Source organism: Pipistrellus kuhlii, unplaced genomic scaffold (assembly GCF_014108245.1).
Source record: "Pipistrellus kuhlii isolate mPipKuh1 unplaced genomic scaffold, mPipKuh1.p scaffold_m20_p_10, whole genome shotgun sequence".
Taxonomy (NCBI): domain Eukaryota; kingdom Metazoa; phylum Chordata; class Mammalia; order Chiroptera; family Vespertilionidae; genus Pipistrellus; species Pipistrellus kuhlii.
Genome location: NW_023425405.1, coordinates 18,978,799 through 18,997,580, shown reverse-complemented (window position 1 = coordinate 18,997,580; position 18,782 = coordinate 18,978,799). Strand labels below are relative to the sequence as shown.

Below are 18,782 nucleotides of genomic sequence, written 5' to 3'. Positions count from 1 at the left end.
CATTGATCAAGGAGGTGCTTCTTGGATCAATAATTCTCAAGCATTTTGGTCTCAGGACCCGACCCTTCTACAGACTTAAAATGTATTGAGGATCCCAAAGAGCTTCTGATTATATGTATTATAGCTCCCCACATTTATCATAGTAAAAAATCAAAACTGAGACAAAGTATTGATTCATTTAAAAGTAAATTCATTACATGTTAATATAAATAACATTTCATATAACTATATAATTATACAGTTATGTGCACATAATGCTACCTATGGATACGTGTAACTAAAAATAACCGTTTTCCAAAACAAAAATTCATTGAGAAGTATGGCATTGTTTCATATTTTTTGAAATCACACATGATGTGGCCTCTTGAAAATTCTACTGTGCACCTGTGAGAATACATAAATGAAAAAGGCAGGGAATGTCTTAATATTTTATGAAAATAACTTTGACCTTGCTGGCTTCTCAAAAAGGTCTTTTGATAAACAATTGAAAAAACTGACCTGTGAGTTTCTCACTCATTTTCTAACCCTGAGCCAGTGTGGTTTTTTTTTGTGTGTAGGCACAGTCTTATTTGGGATAGTTTTTTGAGGAAAGAATGGATTTTGTGATACCATTGAATATGTGGGGTAGGCAAGTGATATTACCTATCTGTGTTTTAGCTGTTTTCTTTTATGTGTTAAGACTGGCAGATGTATAAAGAAAATCCGAGGACCCCTTTCAGCTCTAAAATAAGAATTCTGTGCTTTTGTTCAGGGAAAATGGGATTGAAGTATTTTGATTAACTTTAAGCTTTCCTCCCCCTTCTCCCCCCATCAGCATTCCTTTCGGAAATTTACAAATCAATTTCCAGAAAATGACTTGTGGTTTAAAACCCATCCGACGTATCTCCACACCTTCGTCTGTCAGACTGCCCGATAATACTGTCTTCGCCACAAAATGGGTTTGGTATTGGAAGAGTGGATCTCACAGATGGGTTCCGTACGGGGAGAAGGTGAGTCCCGTTCCTCCCCTGGACACGCGTGTTCAAACTTGCCAACTCCAGGGGAAAAGCATGACTAACATGTTTGACGCCTCCATGGTCACCCATGGAGGGTGGTTGTGGAGGAAGTGGTGCTTCTTACAGTATACACAACTGTACTGGCATTGTTTTCACAGGCATGTACTGTGATTGCAATTATAAATGGAGACATATTATCCCCTCTATCCCCACTATCAGAGACTGGGGTGGGACCTTGAGATGGGACCATGTATTAGTGCAGTGGTCCGCAAACTGCAGCTGGTGAGCCACATGCCACTCTGACTGATGAGTTTGCTGATTACTGGGATAGGGGCTTCATCACAAGGAACAACAATAGCCTGTAATTATTGGAATTGAGAGTCTAGGTCAGTGGTCAGCACACTCAATTGTCAACAGAGCAGCAAACCTCGGCCTGCACGCTGCATGTGGCTCGCGAGCCGCAGTTTGCCGACCACTGTATTAGTGCATAGCTGTACAGATCACGGCTTCCAAGCCAGAAAAGAGGGAGAGTGGAGAATCAGCAGGCTGACACACAGAGGGTCTCTAGGGCTCCCAGTCTGAATTCAGAGGAACTAGAAAGGCTGGACCTGGAGCATTTGAGGCGCACCCACACAGGGACATGCTAATTGGGGTACACGTTTAGATAAGCGGAGCTTCTCTCTGGTGTGTGGTGAGCCGGCACAGCCATGGCATACTCAGCCGCAGGGCACCTTATGTGCCACGCCAGCTTAGCTAGGTTCAGTGACCCTGAGAGGAGGCGGTGAAGGATTGAGAAAAGACAGACAAGAGAATGAAAGCTGGGTCTCAGTGGGATGCTGCCTCTCTGGTGGAGAGACAGCAACATGGACTACAAGCCGTATCTTTATTTTATAGTAGATGCCATGAGGTGTGATGAAGATGTTTACAACATTCTTGTGAGTTTTGATCCTACTCAATTACATGCACCTGATCCAGCTTTGTTTACTTGCAGCCTCTATCACTTAGGCACGTGGGGCCACGTGTTTGGACCATAGGTTGGCTATCACTGTGCTGAGAGGGCTCTGCCCTCCACGCTGGGACTTGCACGTGGCCACGAGAGGACTGTGTCCTCTCATCAGTCCGAGGCTTGAACCTGTCCAAATACTGTGGCTGCTCTCTACACTAGTGTCCCTCTTTTTGATTCATAGGATTAGAAAGAGAGGAAGAGAGCCTGGCTGACATAGCTCAGTGGTTGAGCATCGACCTATGAACCAGGAGGTCATGGTTTAATTCCCAGTCAGGGCACATGTCCAGGTTGTGGGATTGTGGGTTCGATTCCCAGTGTGGGGTGTGCAGAAGGCAGCCAATCAATGATTCTCCTTCATCATCGATGTTTCTGTCTCTCTCTCTCCCTCTCCTTTCCTCTCTGAAATCAATAAAAATCTTATTTTTATAGAGAGAGAGAGAGGGAGCACACTGAAGCAGCCAATGAAAGCTGCCCCCTGTATGCCCCACACAGGGGATTGAGCCTGCAAACTCAGGCATGTGCCCTTGATTGGAATTGAACCTCGGACCCTTCAGTCCGCAGGCCAAAACTCTATCTACTGATCCAAACCCACTAGGGCTGCAATAATCTTTTTACACCTTCCATAAAAGTATGACCCAAGTGTACCAAGCAACTCAGACCCAACGTATGGACATCCTGTCTGCCCTGCTAACAGAACCCAGCACTCTTATCATGAAGGAGACCCTGGTGGCTCTAAAAGCCCATCACATGAGAAAGAAGGTAAAGCTCCAGTGGGTGCACTGCTGTCCAAATGTAGATGACCCACCGCTCCTCCTCTGTATTTGCTTACCTGAACCCGAGTAAGCAAATACAGTGGACTAAGTCTCTAGTTAGTCCACAACACTTGAATTTCCCACTGACAGAGGCTACAATGAAAGAGACTAGAAATACCCCTGAAATATAAAGACAAACTCTCAGGCCTCAAGACATTTATGAAGGGCCTGAAATCAGAATGGTGGTTAAAGGGAAGTATGTCGACTCGAGCAAGGAGGCAGGCCAGGCCACCGTTCCACTGTCCTTGGCAGGGGCGGCAGCCTGTTGGAAGCTGCTCATTACCTTCACTGGCAGAGAGGTGTGGACAAGGAGTCCGCAAGGCTGGTCAACCTTGAGGCTCTGGCAAGGGTCAGAGCCAAGCACCCACTGTCTGGTGGAGACGAAGGGGGCTGAACCAACCTCCACCTTTTAGTCTCATGTAAATCCTTGCTGATGGGCTATCATCGAGCTATTCCTGGAATTGCCTGCCTAAGGGCTGTGGCTGTACCCCAGACCTGAATGAAAAGGATGGCAAGGCCTGAGCAAAGAGAAGTCCTCTCTTGGATTTCCGACTGCCCCCAATTCCCAAATTAATATTTTCTTGTCTTATTTCAGTCTCTCTCTCCCTCTTCCTTCCTCTCTGAAATCAATAAAAAGTATACTTAATAAAATTATTGCAAAGAGCTGTATTTTTACGGCATCTACCAAGTGTAGTTCCTACAGGGTAAACTGTTCCCTCCCTGCCTTGGTTGGAGAAAACCATAAAAGGGGGGAGCCTTGCCGAAACCGGTTTGGCTCAGCGGTAGAGCATCGGTCTGTGGACTGAAAGGTCCCAGGTTTGATTCCGGTCAAGGGCATGTACCTTGGTTGCGGGCACACCCCCAGCTGGTCGATGTTTCTTTCTCATCGACATCTCTAGCTCTCTATCTCTGTCACTTCCTCTCTGTAAAAAATCAATAAAATATATATATTAAAAAAAAGTGGGGGGGGGAGCCTTTATGATCTGGTCTAGGAGGCAAGACAGTTCCTCTTTAAATCCCAGGGTTAAAATAAAATTACTGAAGATACAGTGGTAGAGATTATTTAAAAGCCGACCATCAAGTCTTTTTTTTTTTTTTTTTTTTTTAATTAGGGCGACAATCAGCAGATTTCAAGCATTGATTCCTCATACCTGGAGTCTGTCTTCCTCTGCACTCCGAGGGGCATTGTGCCATTTCATTCAGGTTCTGAGATCTTCGAGCTGAGTTTCCAAGGTAAGAGTCTGCATTTTGCAGTGGCGCCCGTCAGTGGAATGGGCCTGAGTGGACCTGCAGGGTGGGAGCCGAGAGGATGTGGGTTCAGGGTTCTTTTAGCAGGACCAGCAGTGTGGGGGGGCATGAAAGCCAGTGGCCCTCAGAAGACCCATGCTCTAGTCTTGGCCCTTGACCAGAATCAAACCTGGGACCTTTCGGTCTGCAGGCCCACGCTCTATCCACTGAGCCAAACCGGTTTCAGCCAAATGCATGCACCTTCTATCCTCATCAAGATAGAGCACTGTCTCAACCATCCAAAAAGTTTCCTCATGCCTTTTTGCCATGAACCTCCCCCTACCTCCAGCTGCTTTGCTTTCTGACACTATCGATTTGTTTGATCTATTCTAGAACTTCGTATCAAGAGAATCTTTTAGTGTGTGCTCTGTCTACAGATGGCTTCTTTCACTCACAATAATGTCTTTCAGATTTAGCTATATTGTTGCAGGTATAGTAGTTCTTCCCTTTTCAATGCTGAGTAATATTCCATTGTCAGGATCTATCATGGTGTGTTTATCCATTCACCTCTTGATGGGTATTTGGGTGGCTACTGGGAACATTCAAGTGCAAGTCTTCGTGTAGATACAGGATGTCATTTCTCTTGGGTAAATACCAAGGAGTGGGATTGCTGTATCACACGGGCAGGGCATGTTTATAAGAAAAGAAAATCATTGCAGCAATCTACAAGCATTTCCTCTTCGATGCAATCACCCTGGTTAAAGCTTGGATCTAGGTCTACAACATGCATGAATTGAAGATGACATTTCACACTTTATGTAGGAAAAAAGACCTTCAAAATACATAATTATGTCATGTAATGATGTGTCATCATTAATGCCTGGTTTAGGGCAGCTTACATGGATGATGTCTTATTATCTGGCTACTCTTGCTTTCTTCTTTACCACCTGACTTTGATTTATCGCTAAGATTAGGTTCATTGCCAAATGCTACTCACCTCTTTGTTTTCTGGGTCTTATAAAAAAGGGCAAGTGAAGTTTACAAATTTTTATCATGAACAGTTTCCATCCAAAAGGCTTTTCCCTTATTTATACATATACTGGTTAGACATGACTATTTGCTGTTTGACTAGCCTCTGAAAAAATAACAATAAATCATTTTCTAGGACTAACCCTTCATTCTTGTTGGCTTTCTTTTTTTCTGTCTAAAGGGATGATGCAGACAAATATAGCTTCCAAGACCCAAAAGGATGTCGTCAGAAGACCAACGTTCGTGTCTGCCCGGGAAGTGGCGCAGATGAAAAGTGGGCCAGAGTAAGTGTTCTGAGGCAGTGCTTGCTGGCAGATGTATGAGGCGGTCCCACACGGATCCCACCGGCCCACTCGCATTGGGAGCCCGTTTTCTTCCTTTTCTAAGATATGTTTTTATTGGCTTTAGAGAGAGAGAGGGGGGAAGGGAGAGGGGTGGAGAGGTGGACATGACTGGGAATGAAACCGGTGACCTCTTGGTTCATGGATCGATGCTCCACCACTGAAGCCACACGGGCTGGGCTGGAGCCTGTGGTCTTGCCGTTCCTGCTTGTATTTCATTGCTGCTCCTGTTCGCATTGCCTGTGAGGGAGGCGTTTTGAAGCTGCACCGTGTGATGGGAAGAAGACTAGTGTAGGAAATCTATCTCGTAACTTATAGGGGACTTTGGGCAAATCTCTTGCCCAAAGACCCCGGGGCTCAGCTTCTGTCGTTGGGAATGGCTGGGTTCCTGGGGTGTGCCTAGAAAAGGATTAGACGTGCCGAGTGCTGTTTGCTGTGGGTTCTTGTGTGTTTTTGCTGAGAGGATGTATAAAGGTGGGAGGCTGTGGAAGAAATGGAAAGAAGAAAGGGTTGAGGTAGCTGAGCAAGGGGATTTGGAGAAAGAAAAAGTTGACATAGGTGATTTCTAAAGGGAATTTTGCTGTGGGGGATTCAGTGTAACTCTGCTCTGTGTGCTCATGAAACTCAGTAAAATCTACATTATGCATGAACATTTTTGGAGTTGGATTTTTTTTTCCGGAGTGATGTGTGATTACGTAAAACAGATTTCAGGTCTGGCCGGTGTCCTCAGTGGTTGAGTGTCGACCCATGAACCATGAGGTCTCAGTCAGATTCCAGGTCAGGGCACATACCTGGGTTGCTGGCTCAGTCCCCAGTAGGGGGTGTGTGGGAGGCAGCCAGTTCTCTCTCATCATTGATGTTTCTATCTCTCTCTCCCTCCCTCTCTGAAATCAATAAAAACATATTTAAAACAAGACAAAACAAAACGAACAAAGAAACCAGATTTCAAGGTGGGTGCAAAATCAAAGTGTTCTAATTAGGTTCTTTTGGTGATACAGGAAGATATTTCGTGAGAGAGGGAATTAGTTAAAGAACAAACATGGTGTAATAAGGAAAACGTTTTACAAGAGTTCAAGGATGGGGAGGACTGAGCGCTGTCAGGGCCTCAGGAATGGGAGTCAGTTCCAGTTCTGCTTTAAAACCTGAGCAGCCTGGGCTCACAGGTCCTTGGCTGTATGTGACTTGTCACCAGGTTAACAACCCTGACTTTTTTATTTTTATTTTTTAACTTTTCTTATTGATTTTTAGAGAGAGAGAGGAAGGGAGAGGGACAAAGAAAGAAACATCGATGTGAGAGCAGAACATCAATCGGCTGCCTCCTGCACTTCCCCAACCAGGGACTGAGCCTGCAGCTGGGCATGTGCCCTGACCGGGAATTGAACCTGTAGCCTTTCGGTGTATAGGGTGAAGCCCAGCAAACTGAACCACATCGGATTTCCTAGTGCCAGACCATTTCAGCCTCAAAATTTCAGTCTTCATATCCCTTTAGCTTTACTTTCTGCCACTACTGTCTAATTTTCTCTGAATTGCTTTTTCTATTTTTGTTGAAATCGACTTAAAATTTTACTTTTCAATTTATACTTAATATCATTTTGTATTAGTTTCAGGTGTACAGCACAGTGGTTAGGTGATCATATACTTTACAAAGTCTTCCCCTTGATATTTCCAGTCCCCACCTGGCACCATACACAGTTATTACAATATTGACTATATTCTCTATGCTGAACTTTACATCCCTAGTGACTATTTCATAACTATCAATCTGTACTTCCTTTTAAAAAAAAATGTTTTTATTGATTTAAGAGAGGAAGGGAGAAGGAGAGAGAGAGAGAAACGTCGATGAGAGAGAATCATGGATCAGCTGCCTCCTGCATGCACCACACTGGGGATCGAGCCCGAAACCCGGGCATGTGCCCTGAGCGGGAATCAAACTGTGATCTCATGGTTCATAGGTTGATGCTCAACCACTGAGCCACACTGGCCAGGCCCAATCTGTAACTCTTTATCCCTTCACCTTTTTCATCCAGCCCTCCAGCCCTCATCCCTTCTGGCCACCCTCCGTCTGCTCTCTGTGTCTACTATGAGTCTGTTTCCATTTTGTTCATTTATTTTGTTCTTTAGATTCCACATGTAAGTGAAATCATATGGTATTTGTCTTTCCCTGACTGACTTTATTTCAGTTATCATAATACCCTCTAGGTCCATGCTGTTACAAATGGGAAGATTTCAATTTTTTTTCATTATGGAAAATGTCAAAGTTAAAGTAGAGAAAGTTGTACAGTGTATTCCAGTGTGTCATTGGGGGGTTATGTGGAGAAGCCCAACTTCAATGAAGTGTCCATATTTTATTCTTGTTTCATCTATCTCCACCATCATATCACAGTTATTCTTTTGCTGAAATATTATCGTGTAAATTCCACCCATCCTATCATTTCCCTGTAAATACTTCAGGTGTGTCTGTTTTAAAAACATTACGTAATGCCATTAACCCATCTAACAAAATTGACAATGAGGCCTTAATATTATCTAATACCTATCTAGTTCATGTTCTTTTTTCCCCCCGTTGTCTCAAAAATGAGTTGATGAATTCCAGTTTGTTTCAAAACACTGTATGAATGCCCTAGCTGGTTGGTCTCAGTGGACAGAGCATCAGCCCAAGGACTGGAGGGTTCCAGGTTGGATTCCAGTGATTAGAGACATATCATGCCAAGGTGGTAAATATAAGGAAGGAAATGGCTGGTGCTTCACAAAAAGACATCAAAGTTTTAAAAGAAAAAGAGCACTTACACTGCAGCAGAAGAGGCAGAAAGAAGAATTGGAAAGGGAGCAGCAAAGAGAGGAGGAATTTGAAAGAGAAAAGCAGTTAACGGCCAAACCAGCGAAGAGGACGTGAAAAGTTGAACGTGTGAGTGTGAGTGTGTGTGTGTGTGTGTGTGTGTGTGTGTGTGTGTTCTTCCCTCGCCCTGTCCCACGTGCTTTGTGTTTGAGAAGACTTACGTGCAGACTGAAGTTGAGGTGGTGCCTGCTATCGTTGTGTCCTGATTGGAAGTCCTCCCAGGAGTGCTGTCTCTAATGCTCATTTTAGCCATTTAAGTAGCTGCTTCTCCCCCCGGCCTCCCGCTTCAGTAAAGGACTAAATGTCACTTGGTTGGATGTTTATGAGTAATTGTTCGATTTCTGTTTTTTACTTCATTTTAAAATTCAGTATTTTGGCCCTGAATCATATATGAACTGGAAAATTCTTTGATTGTTTTTTTTTTTTAATAGTCTAGAGTAGACTCTAGACTTTTAAGTGGCTAAAAATTAGTGTGAGTGTTTTAGCTTCTTAATAACTGTGGAATTCAGTTTCAGCTTCTTCTTCTATGAAATGACTTGCCTCTTTTGGAATACAGTGCTGGCTTTTGGCAAAAAAAAAAAAAAAAAAAAAAAAAAAAAGGGAATCCATGCTTTTGCACTTTAAGTTGAATGGGAAAATGGCATTTATTTATTTATTTATTTATTAAATATATTTTATTGATATTTTACAGAGAGGAAGGGAGAGAAATAGAGAGCTAGAAACGTCAATGAGAGAGAAACATCGACCAGCTGCCTCTTGCACACCCCCTACCAGGGATGTGCCCACAACCAATGTACATGCCCTTGGCCGGAATCGAACCCGGGACCTTTCAGTCTGCAGACCGACGCTCTACCACTGAGCCAAACCGGTTTCGGCTGGGAAAATGGCATTTAATTCATTTACCAAAGTTGGAATCATTTTTGCATTTTTCAAAAAGCATGGTGGCTGGTACATCTGCATCAGAGACATGCAGGGATGCGTAGTCCAAATAAAAATACAAGGAGAAGATTATGTGAGAAATCTTGGCTTAGTGGCTGGACGTTAAGGACACAAAGCACTCGGGCCCACGGGACCGGGGCAAGTGAATTCTCCCTCTCCCTCTTCGCAGCCATCCGCCGGCACCGACCCTGCCCGCGCCTGTGGCCCCGATGTTTCTTCCTCAGCAGAAGCCTCCCTCCCTGCCACCGAGTGGATATGAGGTACTTGGTGTTTGCTTTTTAGGGGGGGCTGTGGGAAAGTGGGGAAAAGCGCTTTGCTGCACGTGTGTGTGTGTTCGTTTGAATGAAAGAGCGAATCGCTCCTGTGAACCTCTGGGTCGGGGTGTAGAGGTGGGCGGCTCTGTGGTGATGGTGTCGCTGTCCCAGGGACGGCTGCCCTGCCCTGGAGCCTTGTCTGCAGAGCCCTGCCCACAGGATCCCCGTCAGACCCTCTGGCGGCCCCGGCAGATCGATGCCAGTTCCCGCCTTTACAGGTGAGGAAACCGGAACTCCGAGAGTGAAAGTGACTTGTCCCTTAGTTTAAGGTGACCAGACATCCCGCTTTTGGCGGGGCTGTCCCGATTTTTAACCATTTGTCCCGAGTCCCTGGGTGATTTTAAAAAAGCCCGGGGACGTGGGACAAATGGTTAAAAATCGGGACGCCTGGTCACCTTACCTTAGTTGGAGTTCCGAAGCTGGTTTCCAGAGGAGACACACACACACACACACACACACACACACACACACACCCCCAGTGTCTCAGCACGGCCCCGGGTGCGGCTGGGGCTCGATGTCCTCGGTCGGTCATGCTCAAGCTTGGGGTGTGGGCTGCTTTGCTCGGGCGGCAAGGGCGCCCTCGATGGCCTTGAACTCGCCAGGTCACTGGACTAACGCAGGCACCTTTACCTCTAAGCATAATGCTGTGTTAGCTGTGGGATCCCTAACACGACCCCCGTAGTTCAGGGCCCACTCAGAGTCCGGTTTCTGGAAAAGGCCGCACACTAAAATGAAGAAAGACTGGAAAAGGGTTAATTTGGGAAAATGGGGCCAGGCAGGAGTCCACCTCTCGGGGAGGACTACTCCATGGCTCTGGCCTTTTACCATTCCTTTTATTTAGCTTCTGAGACAAAGACATCTCTTAGGCGAGAAATTACAACAACAGAAAATCAACAAGAATTTACATATGATCCACAAATTAAAGTTGCCTCAACTACCACTATCTCAACTAGACTGTGAGTTAATAGCTCCGACCATTCAGAGCCATCAAGGTTGGTCGCCTCTTTTTACATTTTACCACTAGTGACAATGTTAGGTTTCAGTTACTGGCAGTTAGCCATGTCATCCTGAATAGACAGGCCCAGTGCCAACCAGGTAGTTCATCACTGGGAAAAGCCACCAGGCAGGGGACCCTCCACCAGCTTATCCCACCTGATGTCCGAGGCCTGGCAAGGGTTCTCAATGGCAGAGGGGGCCCCCCTGTGGCCATGGCATGCTTTCAGTGTGTCCTGTTTCGTATGTTTACATGTACACATATTTTTTTTTTAGTTGTCAGAGATCAATAGCTATGGCTCGGAATACGCCCGAGTGAGTGAGCATTTTAAATCGACGATGAAACACGCCAAGATTGAAAAGATCAAGAAGCTCAAGAATCCACAGCTCTGGGATGCCTTTCAAAGGTTGGTGGCCACGTGACCAAGTTCCTTCACAAAGAGTCTGAAGGGATGAGCTGGGGCCTGACCTTTAAGATGCGTAGTCGCTGGTTTCTCTTAGTCAGCAGTCTCTTCGATCTCTGGTTTTCCTTGCATACACTGGCACTTCCCTCTTTCAGCGTTAGTTTTGTAACCCAGTGATTTCACCAATTTTGTTTTCTAAAAGCTGTTTTCTTAATGTAAGGAGCTCCATTCTAAATGCTGATGAAGTGAAATTTTAAGGCTGTTAGACTCTAGTTCAGCGGTGTGCGAGAGGAATGTTCTCAGTCTCAAGTGTCACGTTTCCCGCTTTAGGAGAAAAATGGAGATGAAGGTCCAAGAAACAAACCTGTTTTGTGCCACACACCGCACCCACGTGGATTCTATCTGTGCGAATAATTTTGACTGGATCTCGCAGGGGACTCTTGACATCACCTATGGAAAAGGTTAGTGCTGCAATAGAGAGGCCTGGCTCGCGGGCTGTGTGTTGCTTCTGTGACGAGGTTGTGTGATTATTTTGTGCCCAAGTTAGAGGGGGTATGTTGACTTGGGCACTGATTGCGGCACCTTAGTCCTGCTCCTGTCTTCCGTTTTCGGAACAGAAAACTTCCCTTTTTCCCTGAAACACCTTAATTCTCCGAGACTCTCTGATCTCATACACACTTGAAGCTACACCACCTGCTGGCTACATTGTCCACCATTGTTGCTCAGTTCTGGCAGTGGCTCTTTCCGACCTTGTCCACCCCCATAGAAGCCACATGAAGTAGCCTCCGTGGCCACGAAGAGGTGCCAATAAAAGATGGGAGCGGAGGCCTCTCCATCTCAGGCCAGGCTGGGCCACCTGGGGACGGAAGTCACACAGGTCTGTCCTCACGTGAAGTCTTGTCAGCTCTTCCTGTGTGCTCCTAACCTCCTCCATGCAATTCTTAGAAACAAAACCAACAAAAAAACCAGGTCTCTCCTCTTCAAGGAACATGTACCTAATAGTTTATCAGGGTTCAAAGTGGGCTCAGTTCATACAGCTAAGATTAAAATCATACATGCTCACCTCAAAAAGGCAAGAGGCCAATTAGTCTGTCAACAAATATTGATTTTTTAATGTCTTTATTGATTTAGAGAGAGACATCTATGTGAGAGAGAGACATCAGTCAACTGCCTCCCGCACGACCACTACTTGAGCATATCCCCTGACTAGGAATCAAACCAGCAACCTTTCAGTGTCTGGGGTGATGCTCAAGCAACTGAACCACACCCTCCCCAATATCTAGCATATACCAGGTACTCAAAAATATCAACAAATATTTTTGAGTGCCTGCTATATGCTAGATGTTGGGGACACAGTGGTAAACAAGTTAGACAAGCCCTCCCCTCCCCAGTTATTTATTTGTTTTTAAAATATATTTTATTGATTTTTTACAGAGAGGAAGGGAGAGGGATCGAGAGGTAGAAACATCGATGAGAGAAAAACATCGATTAGCTGCCTCCTGTACACCCCCTACTGGGGATGTGCCCAAAACCAAGGTACATGCCCTTGACCGGAATTGAACCTGGGACCCTTCAGTCTGCAGGCTGACGCTCTATCCACTGAGCTAAACCAGTTTCGGCCAACCTGACCCTTTTCAACTCAACCTAGAGAGGTTTGTCTAGTTAACAAAGCTCATTTTTTTGCAGTGCGCTTCTAGAGCCTATTTTTAAAAAAATATATATTTTATTGATTTTTCACAGAGAGGAAGGGAGAGAGATAGAGAGCTAGAAACGTCGATGAGAGAGAAACATCGACCAGCTGCCTCTTGCACACTCCCTACTGGGGATGTGCCCGCAACCAACGTACATGCCCCTGACCGGAATCGAACCTGGGACCTCCCAGTCTGCAGACCGACGCTCTATCCACTGAGCCAAACCGGTTTCGGCTCTAGAGCCTATCTTGATCATCAGAAGCTGACTATGAGTCTCTCTTTTTCCTTATATATTCCTTCTAAAGATTCTAATTCTCTCTGAGGCAAAGAATGTGTCTGGATAAATAAAAAATGGTTAGGTATAAAAAAAATGGCAAAAAAAAAACCCGACATAAGAAATAAAAAACACAGCATAGTGTCTTGGACAGTATTTTCCCAATACATCAATTATACTGGTTGAATGTTAAAATCTGAATAAAGGAGATTTTAGAAAGTCAGCACATGGGGAAGTCTGAGTATGACTTGTAGAACCAATCACATCTAGCTAGATAAAAATATATATATATATTTGAGAAGAGTGTTTATGGAGATTAGACCTGGTGGCAAAGGCTTGGGAGGCTGTAGATAGTCTAAGATTTCTAGGACTAAAGAAGGAAAAAGATCTTTACAAGCCATGTTAAAGGGATGGATTTTTTCCAGTGGTGTTAGAAGGAGTGATAGGGTGACTCTGGCTGTGCTGTGAAAAAAGGGTGAAATCAATCAATTAGGCCTTGGCTGGCATGGGTCAGTGGTTAGAGTGTTGGTCTGCACACTGGAGGGTCACAGGTTCGATTCCCAGTCAAGGACACATAACTGGCCTGCAGGTCGGATCCCCATACATACCCTAATCGGGGAGTGTGGGAAACAATCAATCAGTGTGTCTCTGTCACCTCTCCTCTACCTCCCCCTCTTTCTTTCTCTCTCCCCTACCCTTCCCTTCCATTCTCTAGAATCAATATCCTCACATGCTAATTGACCGTACCTTTGCAAAACCCACCAGCCAATTAGGAGTGAGTATGCAAATTAATTCAACAAAGATTGTGGGTTAGTTTGCAGCTGGTGCCCAGTGGCGGGGGTCAGGGTGGGATGCTTGCGTCATCATCATCATGGCGACAACCCAGGTGTTCCGCACCTCCCCGCCCCCAGCTGCTCGGGGCCTCTGGGCAGCGTGGGAAGGTGGAATGGCAGACTCTGGCCAGAGGGAAGGCGGTGCCAGCAGCCAGGGGAAGGAAGGCCCATTCTTGGACGAATCTTTATGCATTGGGCCTCTAGTAAATAATGTAAAAGGGGAGAAAAGCATGTGGCAATGATAAAAATAAAAATAGGAAAATTTTACTTGTCAGGAACTTGTTGATGGGCTGAGTATGGGAACCTCAGTGATGATCAGAGGGTGTTTTAGAATTGAGGATGAGGAATCAACTGTCTTTGAAAAGCTCTGCCAGGGTTAATGGCTTGCTCATTCTGTACTCTTCCTGTCACATTTTTACGACCTTAACATCCGTAGTAAATAACCTTTGTCCCTTATAATATCAAATGGCCTTTGCTGGGAGATCTTTGGTTCATCAGTTATAAATTAGCTCACCCTGCATGGATTGTATCATGTGATGTCGCCACGTGGTCATTGCACCCAGTGGCTCTCACCATCGCAGGGAGCCCTGCACACTAGCACATGTTTCTGTTATTCCAGAAGGATTATGCACTGATTTCAAGTGTACTTGTATAATAGACATTTTTTAAATACAAAGGAAAGCTTGTAAGTATCAGTAAGGTATTGTTGACATATACTTAGTGACTTTTTTTCAACCTCTTTCATGTCATGGCACACATAAATTAATTGCTAGAATTCTTTGGCGCGCACACACACACACACACACACACACAAAAAGGCATAATTTTGATTCATCCACACCAGACAGCTATGGTTGTATTGGCTGCTGTTGTTTTTTTATTTAACAATCTAAGGGGGGAAAGGCCAGTGCCCCTGACTGAATAGTCAGGTATTGAATGTTTAAAAAAAATCTTGCAGCATACTGGTTGAAAATGGCTAACTTAGCCAATGCATGTCATCTAATTATGTGTAAATAATCTTATAAACGACATACTTTCTTTTAAAATAATTCTTAACCTTTTTTTTATTATTATTTCTAGGAAGTTACTTTACAAAAGATGCCATTACTGCCCATAAAAGCTGTCCGTTCGATCCCAAAAACATCGTTATGTTTTTTGCCCGAGTCCTGGTTGGAAGTACGATTGAAGGAAAGAGGAGCTACGCCAGCCCTCCACCACCGTATGACAGCTGCGTGGATTCCAGGTTGAATCCTTCCATTTTTGTCATCTTTAAGAAAAATCAGATTTACCCAGAATATCTGATTGAATACGCCGAAACAGATAAAGCCTGTGTGATTAGTTAGAAATGATGCGTGCACCGTCCTAAAGGATGCCACAGCCATTCCTTCCACCCACTTATAAAACCGGATTGCCCCACATAACGGTTAAACTTCTTTACATTTTCTCGCATACGTATCAAATGCCTTAGGTCAGTGGTTCCCAGACTTTGCTGCACATGTGAATCACCTGGAAACAAACAAACAAACAAACAAACAAACAAAAAATACCCCAATGTCCAGAATGCATCCCATTCCGACGAAATCACCGTTTCTGCTAGTGAGAGCCAGGCAGCAGCGGTGTGTGTCATAAACTTTGGGAACCACTGCCTTAGACGTAACCGGTAAAGAACGGTCTCGAATGCTTCTGTGATTGCAGCAACTGCGTTCTCTCCCAACTGCTCTTACCATTGACTGTACGGCATGGCTTTGTTTTCGTTAAATTGAAAACAACAACAACAAACAACTTAATTTGGGAACTTGGAGAGAAATCTAAAAAGGCCTGTGGAAATAAGCACATAAGACACTATACAGCCTTGAATAATGATTGTGAAAAGTTGGGGGAAGGGAATACTTAGGGATATGTGGGGGGCAGGAGAGGGAGGGGCGGGGAGAGGCAGTCTAAGTGCCGTTACAGACACAGCTGCAGGCCTGTACCATTGCAGCAAAGCTAATTTGGGGCATACATCTCGTTATCTCTGCGATTATTTATATATCCAGGTCGACGCTGGAGTTGATAAAAAAAAGAGTTGCCAAATGTGGCTCAGAGAGAAGCACCAACTCGATTTAATGAGCTCTTGATATAATTATGTCAAAGTAGACACTTATGTTCTAATCAACATGGTTCCAGAGAAGGCTGTTCTCAGGCGAGACTTCCGTGAGGTGTGTGTGTGCTGGGAGTGCTGAGGTGCAGCAGCCAGAGTCACACGGGCACGACTGGTAAACCAGAGGCTCCTATAGTCGTTCGCGCTGGCAGGTGAGGCTCACCAGGAGTGAGGAGCAGGGCCCTCCTGTGGAAGGATGGCCCCTAAGGAGACAAAGTTTGTTTCCTGGTGAGCACAGAATCAGAACTAATAGAATAACGCCTCAGTCGGGCGTTGCGCCTGCCAGAGGCTTTTCTTTCTTTCTTTCTTTCTTTCTTTCTTTCTTTCTTTCTTTCTTTCTTTCTTTCTTTCTTTCTTTCTTTCTTTCTTTCTTCCTTCCTTCCTTCCTTCCTTCCTTCCTTCCTTCCTCCCTCCTTCCTTCCTTCCTCCCTCCCTCCCTCCCTCCCTCCCTCCCTCCCTCCCCCCCCCCCCCCCTCTCTCTCTCTCTTTCTTTCTTTTTTAACGTAACGAAATGTATGGAATTGTAGTGCAGTCAGTTTTTAGAGCAGTTACGCTGCCTGAACCAAGTTCCTTATTAGGAGTCAGGTTTTTCCTTTCAGTTTTCCTTTTCAAACATTCCATCCCAATCTCCGAATATTCCTTCTCGTTCCTTCCAGCAGATGTGTTACAAAGATTAATTAGCATTTGAGGTTTTATATGTCAGATGTTTAATCAGTGCCCAGCATGCTACAATTCTTTGGCTTAACGGGTCCGCCAGTAACACGTTTAAAGAGAATACTTAGGGTTTTTTTTAGCGTAGGGTTATTTTCTGGGAGGCTTGCCACAAATAGTTACTCTTGCTTACTTATTCCTTTCTCATGGTGGTTTCCATTTCCTGATCTTGACCTTCGTGTGAAAGAGATCCAACTTATACGACAGTCCCACTGCCCACCAGCCATCTCCAGTGGGATATTTTCCAGGCGTCTCTACTTTAGTGTGTCCAGAACGAAATTCTGGCTCTGCCTCCCCCACGTGAACCCATTCCTCCCAGGGTTCTGTATGAGAATCCGTGGTATCGCCATCCACACATCTGCTCATACAGCAATCCACAAGTTATCTTGACCCCTCCCACTACCTTCCCCTGAGCATCTCAGCTGTTCTCAAGTCCTGTTTTCCCTCTTAAATAACTTGGTCTCCTTCTTTACTTGGCAGCAAGAATGGCCATATTTTAAATTTTTTCATTTAATGATCAGACTTCTTGCCTTTAGAATAAAGTTCAAAGTCATTGTCATGGCCCCACATGATCTCTCCCTTCCCTGCCCTCCTTCGTGTATTTTCTCCCACACAAGCTGCTCTGGCTCTCCTCGGGTCCTCCGGGGTTTTCCACGTAGCTCATTGATCCTCAGCCGGCGCCCCTGCCTTCTTTTTAAATGGCAAATACTTTGTAACGTCCACATTGTTATCCTCAAAAGGCAATTTAGTGGTAACATACTCTACCTAGATACAATTTTAGAAATAAATTTAAAATTACGTAATAATTATATAAGGGAAATTAAAAGTACATAACTCGGATACGACTATACTAGAAGACCTAATTAAGTACTCAGATGTCTATATCTACTTAGAATGAGTAATTTGAATTTAAAAGAAGGTAGGAGATTAGGAGCTATTTTGTATGAAGAAGTATAGGAAAACGAGACAGCAGGGATACAAGTGGACATTAGAATAAAAACTAGTGATACAATAACTTACTTGCATATGCTGATTCTTCTCTAAGAATGCCTTAATTGAAATAAAGATGCTGTGCAAGAAAATCCTACAGATTGTCAAAATGGAGAAAATGAGGACATATATTTTTGCAGATGAGCTGTAGGTCATACATGGATGTCTAGTAAGACATTCAAAATTCCTATAGGGTGCCGAATAACTTCTTACTGTGAGGAACTGTCAAATGTATTGCAAAATGTTCGGCATACTTGGCTCACAAGCTAAATGCCAGTAGCGCCACCCCACCTCCCACCCCATTATGGTTACAACCATAACCCCTATCAGACCTAGACACCTTTTTCAGAGCAGATATTTTGTAACTTCCCCTTTGTAACATCCCCTTCGTTGTCCTGATTTAATTCATATATAATGTAATCAACCTATACGTACGCATGTCTTGAAAAAATCAGTTTACTGCCCTGTTATAATAGAGAAACAGGAGGAAATAAATTTATAATAAAAATAAACTGGCCCTCACCAGTTTTGCTCAGTGTGTCAGCCTGTGGACTGAAGGGTCCTGGGTTCATTGCTGGTCCAGGGCACATGCCCGGGTTGTGGGCTTGATCCTCAGTAGAGGGCGCGCAGGAGGCAGCCGATCAATGATTCTCATCATTGATGTTTCTATCTCTTTCCCTCTTCCTTTCTGAATTTCACTATGTAAATGCTCCGGCATGACTACGCTATACGACATCATGAAGTAGATATTTATTCCTACTTAGAGTGAAGAGCTTTGGATTTAGGAGTCATCAGAGGCTACTTCCTATAAAGAAGTACAGGAAAATGAAAGATCAGAGGTGTGGGTGACACTAGAATGGAGACCTCTATTAGGACAAGTGATAACAGACCATATATCTTATCTGTGTTTGGTAAGGGAAAGAGCGAAATTACCTTACTTTAATAAGGATAATAGGACAAGGCAAATTACAGACGGTCTAAGAGGAAAACATTTATATCCTCTCAGGCGACCTGTAGGTCCTACATAAATGTCCAGCGGACATTAGAAAGTCGTATAGATACCGAATAATTCTTCGTTTTATGGGGCTTACCCATATACTGCAGGACATCTGTTATCCCGGCTGCATCCACTGAGTGCCAGTAACAATCCCAGTTGTCATGAAACAAAAACCCATCCATTTCTAAAATTTCACTGATGAGAACCACTGACTCAGTTCATATCTAGCATCTTGAGATTAGTGTGTTTA

The 18,782-nt window shown here is 44.4% G+C and overlaps 1 protein-coding gene across 5 annotated transcripts in view; it reads left to right on the top strand.

Annotated features, from left to right (window-relative positions):
• The window catches only part of ZC3HAV1 (zinc finger CCCH-type containing, antiviral 1), a 56,635-nt gene extending 41,179 nt beyond the window's left edge, over positions 1-15,456 (top strand). For 3 of the 5 annotated variants that reach the window (XM_045577219.1, XM_045577223.1, XM_045577212.1), the window contains 7 exons: positions 815-989; positions 3,926-4,046; positions 5,251-5,353; positions 9,355-9,445; positions 10,769-10,899; positions 11,227-11,357; positions 14,775-15,456. In XM_045577219.1, the coding sequence (XP_045433175.1) occupies positions 815-989; positions 3,926-4,046; positions 5,251-5,353; positions 9,355-9,445; positions 10,769-10,899; positions 11,227-11,357; positions 14,775-15,037 (1,015 nt within the window). In that variant the 3' untranslated portion in view covers positions 15,038-15,456. The remainder of the gene's footprint in view (positions 1-814; positions 990-3,925; positions 4,047-5,250; positions 5,354-9,354; positions 9,446-10,768; positions 10,900-11,226; positions 11,358-14,774) is intronic. The other 2 variants (XM_045577227.1, XM_045577235.1) reach the window with 2 other exon arrangements.
• The last annotated feature ends 3,326 nt before the right edge of the window (positions 15,457-18,782 follow it).